At 33.6% G+C, this 10,019-nt stretch overlaps 1 protein-coding gene across 1 annotated transcript; it reads left to right on the top strand.

Annotated features, from left to right (window-relative positions):
- Window positions 1-945: 945 nt before the first annotated feature.
- Window positions 946-9,340, top strand: HELRODRAFT_75595 (hypothetical protein; the record flags this gene model as incomplete). The annotated part of the gene is made up of 14 exons (XM_009015504.1): window positions 946-1,171; window positions 1,870-1,997; window positions 2,491-2,630; window positions 2,929-3,045; window positions 3,299-3,424; window positions 3,869-4,014; window positions 4,168-4,289; window positions 4,778-4,869; window positions 4,998-5,147; window positions 5,792-5,925; window positions 6,787-6,896; window positions 7,299-7,426; window positions 7,768-7,844; window positions 9,183-9,340. Coding segments are annotated over 14 exons (1,854 nt in total), but the record flags the coding sequence as incomplete, so codon positions are not given.
- Window positions 9,341-10,019: the final 679 nt, after the last annotated feature.

Genomic DNA, 10,019 nt, shown 5'->3' with positions numbered 1-10,019 from the left:
TATATATTAACCATAACACACATTAGTATATAAATATATAAATTGTTTAAATATATATATATATATATCTTATACTTGTACATACAATGGCCTGTATCAATCAGCTGTAGCGATTTTAACTAAAAGTGAACTTCAGCGCATTTTTAGATCGCACTCCAAATGAATAATAAAATGTTAAAAACCTAAAGCTGATAACAGTGTACATAATAAAAATAATAAGAATAACAATAATAGTACTAGAAATAACGATAATAATAATAACTGGTTTAGTTCACAAGGTCAAAAGATTGTTGTGTATATAAATAAGGTTGGTTGGACACACAGGCAAATGATTTTCAATGAAATTTATTCTAGTTAGTCATAAGTGTCAGTTTCGGATTTCGTAGAATTTGTGACCCAAAATTTAACGTTTGTTTGATAGTGCAGTTGTAGTCACAACTGCCAAAGTTTGGTTGGGTTAAGACGTTAAGTTAAAACTATTGAGTGTTGGTTGATGATATAAGAAATAAAATAAATGGTGTAGTATACACAACTAACAACAAAATACAACATCTAGAAAGCATTTGGTTGTTTGCAAAACAAAAAAATGTCATCAGAGTGAGGATTGTATTTTTTTTTTAATTTAAATTTATAAATTTTAACATTTCTGTTCAATAAATAAATATGCAGTATGAGTATATACTAACTATATTATACACTTAATTGGGCTTTTTTATTTTTTAACACTGTTTAGTAACTGGATTACCATTATAGGCTATTTTATTACATTTATTATATATTTTCAATTAAATTAATTAAAGTTTATTACAAAAAAGACACAATCATAAACTCAATATGAACAACTTTTTGAAGATGTAGTATGGTATAGAAAATATATATTTAAAATTATTTAATATGAAGGAATTCATACACCTTATTTGCATACATTGCATGTAATTGGCATATATGGGTCTAAATGCATTTGAACCCGACAACTGCAACATCAAGCCCAGACACCTTAGCTACTACACCATCTCATCACCCAGTGTTATATCATTATTCTCTCATTGCAGTTTTGGTTTCAACTTGACCTTCTTCAAGAGGTTCTACAGGCAGATGCAAATTGTTTTTCCAAGGCTCTGTTCCATATCAACTCTGCTATTCTTCTCAATCCTAATTCTGGTACTCTGTGGTTAGCAATTATTATTTTATTGTTATTTTTAATATTATTATTGCTATTATTATTATTATTATTATTATTATTATTATTATTATTATGGTTATAATAACAATACTTCTTTAAGTGTTATGCTTCATAGTAGAATGTAAAATGTATAGTAGAATGATAAATGTATAGGTGATTAAAAATTGAAAAAGGACTACAGGACAATTATTATTAAAGATAGGTTAACATATAGTTCGAACAATTTATCAACTGTTGATAGCGCTATAACTGATAACCTGCATCTTGCTTTAGAGGCAGTGATTTTCATACAACCCACAATTACTTAATGATTGTATGAAAACTCCAAATGGCCATTATATAGCCAGTAGAGAAACAAAGACATACTTGTCATCAAAGTTACCTATAAATTTTAAAACGCCATTTAGTTTTGCTGTTACTAATCAGTCACGCATATTATCATAATAATAATAATAATATAATTATATAAACATAATAATATTACATATAATTACAATTATATAAACATAACAATATTACATATAATTACAATTATATAAACATAACAATATTACATATAATTACAATTATATAAACATAATAATGTTACATATAATTACAATTATATAAACATAATAATATTACATATAATAACAATTATATAAACATAATTATATTACATATAGACATAACTATACTTCATACAGAGCAGGCTGTTGGCTACTTCATTGGTCTGGTGCCTAGCCAGTATTATATGGCCCTCGGTAAAAAAGATTTTGACCAATTCATGTACCTTACGCTGAAGGCACTGGCCCTAGTTCTGACTATGGCTCTTGTGGGTTGAAATTTTTTAAAATTGCTTCTATCATGACGTCATTATTGTTTTTTATCTCTTCATTTGGTAACTCTACTTGCCAAGTTTGGTATAATTATATTAGTGAAAAAATGAATTAATAGATGAATGATTGAATGAATGAATGAATGAATAAATGGATGGATGAATGAATGAATGAATGAATGAATGAATGAATGAATGAATGAATGAATGAATGAATGAATGAATGAATGAATGAATGAATGAATGAATGAATGAATGAATGAATGAATGAATGAATGAATGAATGAATGAATGAATGAATGAATGAATGAATGAATGAATGAATGAATGAATGAATGAATGAATGAATGAATGAATGAATGAATGAACAACTGTCTGGATATAAAATTTATTAATTAAATGAATGAATAACAAAATCACTGAGTAAATGATAGGATGAATGATAAATGATAAATGGAGCAATCCGTTTTTTCTTCATTTACTTAATTAGATTTTAGCGCTAAAAAAGTACGTCTGGATGTTGTTCTACATAAAGAGCAGAAAAATGCTGACAGATTATCTGCAACAACTCTACCTGGCTGACATCAACTACTACAAACTGAATGTCCTCGACAATGAGATTGATAATGTGTAAGTTTTCTGTCTTTTCTGTCTTTGTTTGATAATTTTTTGTCTTTGATAATTTTATGTCTTTGTTTGGTCTTATTTGTCTTTGTTTTATCATTTTTTTGTCCTTGTTCGGTCTTTTTATTTTCTCTTTTTTTGTTAATTTAATTTTTTTTTTGATTAATCATTTTACGTTTAAAAATTTGCTTTAAAATTAATTGTAGTTTTGATGTAATAGAAATTAGTTAAATTTAAATAAAATTTATTCATTCATTTTTCAACAAGTTAATTGACAGTGTTAATTATCTATGTTTCAATTCAGTGACCAGAGGATAGCCAAAGATGTAGACAAGATGTGTTTGATCTTTGGTGAAATAATCCCTGACCTCCTAATATCGCCATTCAACATTATTTTCTATAGTGTCCAGTGCTGGCTGGTGTATGCAGTAGTTGTTTGATTTTGTTGTGATTGATTGCAACGCGTTAAAAATTTGAAAATTTGGCCGCATCGTGTATAATGCAGTTGAATGGAGATAATTGTTACTATCATTAGATGTGTGTGTTTTCAAACGTATTTGTTGCATGTTAAATCTTTGGCACTCTATTCACTTTCATTCCATAAGTATAAAATAATAGTAACTAATAAAAACAACGATAATAAAAAATGATAATAATGAAATTACGAACTACAGGATCGGCTGGATAGGTCCTATATCTGTCTACATCTTCTTCATCATCTCTACCGTCATTAACAACTTCCTCATGTCACCGATTGTCAGACTGGCAGCGCAGCAAGAACAACTGGAAGGAGATTTTAGGTTCGCTTGTCTGCTGTACATTGACCTGTGACCTTTGATGGACAGTTTTATATTGACCTTGGTATGACCCATATGACCTTTGTTGGGCGTTTGTTTGCCGCTATAGAGGGTAATTTAAGATTATCTGTTCCAATGTTTAACTAAATAATATTTCTCTACGATCTATAATTTTTAGTAGGCAGATTATTATTACATTTTTATTTTTTGTTATTTATTCATTTTTGTGTAAATGGATTTGTCGAGGTTAGAATATGATTGAGGTATAAGTTGAAGGTTATATTGGCATCATCATCTTTTTATTAGGATAAGATGAGATGAGTAGATGAGAGTTTGGTTTTTATCCTTTTGTCATCATCATCAGCAGCAGCATCATTTTCTTCTTCATCCTTTTCATCACCACCATTCTCGTCATCACCATCTCCTTCTTCTTCTTACGACAAACAGATTCAAGCATATGCAGTTGAGGTTGAACTCAGAGTCAGCAGCATTTTATAGGTGTGGTCTCACGGAAAATAGTAAGTTGTCAGAAAAGTTCAACTTCTTGCTACAAATGCAGAAGAAACTTAATGGAAGGCAGTTTTTCTTATCAAGTTTGTCTGTCTGTCTGTCTATCTCTCTGCCTGTATGTATGTCTGTTTGTCTGCATGTTTGTCTGTTTGTTTGTCTGTTTGTTTGCTCGTTTTTTTTATTACTAATTATTTCAACAGTATTTGGTAGAAGTATAACTTTTACCCTTTGAACAGTTTCCATTTTCTCGGCCAGTTACTTTGGTAGCGTGTTAAGTTACCTGGTTGTAGCGTTCCCTATATTTGGAGGGGTCTATGATCACCTCGATCAAACTGAAATTAGTGTTTTGATTAGTAAAGTTGGTATCACTTGAAATTGTTTGTTAGTGTCTTTTGGATGTATTTGTTTGTATGTTTGTTCGTTCGTTCGCTCGTTCATTTTTTGTTCGCTTGTTCGTTCGCTCGTTCATTTGTTTGTTCCTTGTTTGTTTGTTCGTTTATTTCATTTTCAATTATTTTTTAATTCTCAGTTTTTAACATAAAAATGTTCTATTTTGTTTTTTATTTACCAGCCAGCCAGCCATTCAACCTATTGCAATTTAACCAACAAATCAACCAGCCAATCAGTCAACCACCCAGCCAATCGTTCAACCAACTAATCAATCACTCAACCAGTTAATCAACCCATCAACCAGTTACCAAATCAACCAACTGATCAATCAATAAATCAACCAACCAATCAACCAAATAATCAACCAACCAATCAACCAATCAACCAACAAATCAACCAACTAATTAACCAACCAACCAACCAATCGATCAACCAACCAACCGATCAACCAATCAGGCCTCATTCCTCATCCTCTCCCTCATCTTCAACTTCACTCGCATCATCAACATGGCTCCTCAGGTTTCCGAAATGGCGGGATGTACTCACAGGTTATGATAATGATGGTGATGTCGTCGTTGATGATGATGATGATGATGATGTTGATGTTGATGTGATGACGATGATGTTGATGCGATGATGGTGTGATGACGATGATGACGATGAAGATATTTTTCAGGGTTGGTCAACTGCTTGAGAAGTTGCAGTTTCTGGTTGCTGAAGAGAAAGCTGAGAGAGGAGATGATGAAGGAATTGTCATCATTATCAATGAAGACGATGATGATGATGATGGCAGTGATAAGGATGTTTCTTCATCTCCTACTTACAAGTGAGTGAGTGGATGAGTTAATGAGTGAGTGAAGTGAGTGAGAGAGTGAGCGAGAAAGTGAATGAGTATTCACTCATTCAAGAGATACGCATATCAATCAGCACCGATGATGATACTACTATTGCAATGATATGTTTATAATATGATATAAAATTGAACAGAACAACATCATCACCGTCATCATCGTCATCATCATTGGGACCATTTGGGAAGCGAGTGTATGTGCTGAACGATGCGAGTGTATCAGTGGCTCACAAGACTGTCAGCAGCAGATTGCTGGCTAAGAGTAGGAGGACGTTGTTTTTTGTTTGTCTGATGTTGTTGTTGATGTGATGTTGTTGATGTTGTTGTTGTTGTTGATGTGATGTTGTTGGTGTGATGTTGTTGTTGTTGTTGTTGTTGGTGGTGTGATGTTGTTGTTGATGTGATGTTGTTGTGTTTAGCTATTTTGTTGTTGTTGTTGTTGATGTGACGTTGTTGTTGAAGTGATGTTGGTGTTGTTGGTGTGATGTCGTTGTTGTTGCGACAGCAATGATGACGCTAATGATGATGCCACTGACAGTAAAGATTATTACAGAAGGTAATGACGGTGACGAAGATGATTTAAAATGACGAAAGAAATATAAAAAAATGGATATTTCTAGCCCAACACTTTCATCAACGCCAGGCCTTCATTTGGAGTTCAACCTCGGCTGCAACGTCATTATAACTGGAGATAGTGGGATTGGGAAGACGTCCTTGCTGAGAACCATGGATGGACTCTGGCCGCTTTGTCATGGTTGGTTGGTTGGTTTGCTGGTTGATTGGTTGGTTGGTTTACTGGTTGATTGAATGGTTGGTTGGTTGGTTGGCTGGCTAGTTGATTGGTTGGTTAGTTGGCTGGTTGATTGGTTGGTTGACTGGTTGGTTGATTGATTGGTTGGTTAGTTGGTTAGTTGATTAATTGATTGGCTGGTTGATTGATTGATCGGTCAGTCGGTTGGTCAGTTGGTCGGTTTCGTTGTGATAAGTACTTGTTGAAAAACGGTTTTGCTAAAAGTGCACCGTCTCATTGATCACACCGTTAAAACTTTTGTGTGAAATAAAAGTGGGTGATAATAAAATATTAATAAATAAATAAATGAATAAAAATTCTTAGTGCAAATTTAAATCTTTATAAATAAGTCAAAATTTAAAAAAAATAATGATGGCATAAAATGAAACAAAACAAACAAATTAAACGCTGCCCTTTATAAGTTGATGAGAGTCCTGATGTCACTTGAATGAGAATAATAATAATAAGAAGAAGGAGAAAAAGAATAATAATAAATAGAAGTAGATGAAGAAGAAAAAAAAAGAAGAAGGAGAAAAATAATAATAATAATATAAATTAAACTGTAAGATAAACTAATCGGCGGCATGTCAAATAGCCAAACCAGACGACCTCAGTGTCATCTTGAAAATAGATGAGATAGCTAGGAGAGTTATTTATTATTGTTACTACTATTCTATTATTATTATTATTATTTTTGTTGTTGTTGTTGTTTTTATTAATATTTCGTCGCAATTATCATCTTTACATTTCAAGAACTTTTTTCGTAACATCATCATCATAATCCATTCGTTGTCATCACCATATGAAATCACCACAAAAAAACAGGCAAAATTCAGCGTTTCATGAGCCATGGCAGAGATGGCGTTTTTTATTTGCCTCAGAAACCATATCTCACTAATGGTACACTCAGACAACAAGTATGTATACACGTGTGTGTGTTTGTGTGTGCGTGTTTGTGTGATTTTCTGGTTGTTGATTGGTTGGTTGATCTATTTATTGATTGGTTGGTTGGCCGGTTGGTATGTTGGTCGGCTGGTTGGTCGGCTAGTTTTTATTTGTTTTTTCATCGTCATCATTTCTTTAATATCAGCACATGTGTTAAGATCATGTTTTTTTTGATGATGTCTATCATCATCATCACTTGGCCATCACCACCATCATCATCATCACTGGACCATCATCGCCATCATCATTTTCTTATCATCACCATCTGCTTATCATCATCATCTGCTTATCGTCACCATCTGCTTATCATCATCATCTGCTTATCGTCACCACCTGCTTATCATCACCATCTGCTTATCATCACCATCTGGTCATCATCACACCTTGACTAGATAGTCTTTCCAGACCTAACGTGTTCCATGGATGATGACAGAGAGATCGTAAAAAATCTTCAGTTGGCGGGTTTGGAGGAGTTGTTGGAGAGAACTGGGTCACTGGACGCTAGGGTTGATTGGCATTGGTAGGTTGGTTGGTCAGTTGGTTGGCCTGTTGGTCAGTTGGTTGGTCGGTTGATTGGTTGGTCGGTTGAATGATCGATTGGCTAACTGATTGATTGATTACTTAGTATAAATTGTTTAACTAAATCATTTTCATCCATTCATTATGTTCATGTTTATTATAATTTAGTTACATATTCATGTTGAAGAGTGTTTGACACAGCAATCAAATGATTTTTTAACGGTCAATCTGACAGATAGATGAATGTTTACGTTAATTGATGAATGAATGGTTGACTGATTAATTGGTTGGTTGACTGATTGGTTGGGTGATTGATTGATTGATCGATCGATTGATTGTCAGGGAAGACATATTGTCGCCAGGAGAGGCACAAAGATTGGCATTCGTGAGGTTGTTCTACCACAGGCCTTCTGTTGCCAGTGAGAAAAATTTTTATGGTTTCAACTGTTGGATGAGAACTTTGATGTTTAGTGGAAAGCACGTTCGGTGAAATGCGTAAAATTACAAAGTTCCCTCATTCCAAAACCTAACTGGCAACCACTATGCTAGATTCGTTAGTACAATTGTGTAGATGGTATTGTGACCGATGGTCGCTTTGTATGCGCGGGACTAACTTCTGGAAGCCATTTTTAAAATGGCGGATCCAATTTTTTATTCAATTTTATTATGAAAACCGCTCAACTTGTTATATTGAGTTCGGTGTCAAATTGTATGTTTTTGAGGTCAGATAATTCGATAATGTTATTATTTTTTTTATAAATACAAACCAGTTTTCAATTTTAAAAATGGAGACTTGTATTTGGTGTAAAATCATTTGTATTTAAATAATGATTTGTAATTTCAGAGAAGCATTAATATTTTTCCTATTCAAACAAGAACAACATACACTTAAGCATTTTATCTACTTTTCCCACTTAAAACGAAATACACGATGTTTTTTTATCAATGTAAAATAAAAGCTACAATCCTTCATCTACATCCACATCATCCAGGTTTGAATATACGTTTTTATAATACTGAAAAGAACAACCACACACCTTGTGACACAATAGTTTGGTATAGACATAGATAGATATAGATATAGATACTGATACACAAAGATATAGGACACGATAGCTGCACTGTACACGCAGTTAGCTCGAGCACACTCTGCCACACATCCGCATGACATGAATTTCTTGTATGCGAGTTTAAGGGGGTCTTTTTCTATCTAGTTAAGATGACCTCAAAAACATATAATTTGACATCAAACTCAATATAATAGGTTGAGCGTTTTTACGATGAAATTAAATGAAAAATTGGATCTGCCATTTTACAAAATGGCTTCCAGAAGTTAGTCCCACACATACATAGAGGCCGCCGGTCAAAATATCATCTAAACTTCTGTACTAATGAATTTATGATACTAATAGTGGTTGCTGGTTTAGTTTTGGAACGAACAAAAAAATTTTTTTGTTGCCTGCCTCCTTGCTAGTTGTTGTAAACGTTTTGCTATGCTGTTGTTGTTGTTGTTTGTTGATGTGGTAACGACAGTGTAGTAGCAGTAGTTGCACCGACGCTTTCATTTTTATATTTTCAAGTTAGTTTCATTTAATTATCCAATCAATAATTTTTCCACCACGATTGAACATTGAAACCCCATTCAACCAACAGAATATTTAACCAACTAAACAACACACCATCACACAACTAACTAAACAACCCACCATGCAACAACCAGCTAAACAACCCACCACACAACCATCACACCATCACAGTTCTGGACGAAGCTACCAGCCAGGTGACTGAGAGCCTCGAGGTCTGCCTCTACGAGAACTGCAGACGACTTAACATGACCTTGATCAGCATAGGTCACCGAACGACCTTGACCCGGTTTCACGATCTGGAGTTGCGTCTGCAGGGAAATGGAATTTGGTGCGTAAAGTGGCACAATGATGAAAAAAAGCAGCGGTACAAACAGCACATCCTACGTCAATTCAACTCCACCGACTGCTGCCCTTTCTTTCGGAACATCTCCGGCGACGATGACGTAGACGATGACGTCGATGATGGCATTCATGATAACAGTACTAGTAGTGGTGGAGGCGCTGGTGTTGATAATGATGCTCTCGTTAGCAGCAACAGCCAGAGTACGGACTCAGATCTTTACGGCAGGCTGAACTCAAAGGGCACCACGATGAATAACGATTCGGAAAAATCCAACAACAACATCAACAACAACAACAACAACAACAACAACAATAATAATTTAATAAATTCCAAAAACGGAAATGATGAAGGTACAAGTACTAGCAGTGACTCGGGTACTGGCGACTCGACGGCTGTACTGCGTAATAGAAACAACAGTGACAATGAAAATAATAATAATAACCGTAAGAATAATAATAATAAGAATAACAAGGTGACGTTATTTCTTGACAACCTGGGCTATGGGGATCACACGAGCTTTTGAAAGTCGCAAATACTTATGTTACTGCTAACTTGTGATAAAAAATAAATTTAAATAAATGAATAAATAAATATATATATATAAATAAATATATATATATATATTTATTTAATTATTTGTATATATATATATATATATATATTGA

This window comes from Helobdella robusta (genome assembly GCF_000326865.2).
Source record: "Helobdella robusta unplaced genomic scaffold HELROscaffold_16, whole genome shotgun sequence".
Classification (NCBI taxonomy): domain Eukaryota; kingdom Metazoa; phylum Annelida; class Clitellata; order Rhynchobdellida; family Glossiphoniidae; genus Helobdella; species Helobdella robusta.
This window is presented reverse-complemented; position numbering and strand designations above follow the sequence as displayed.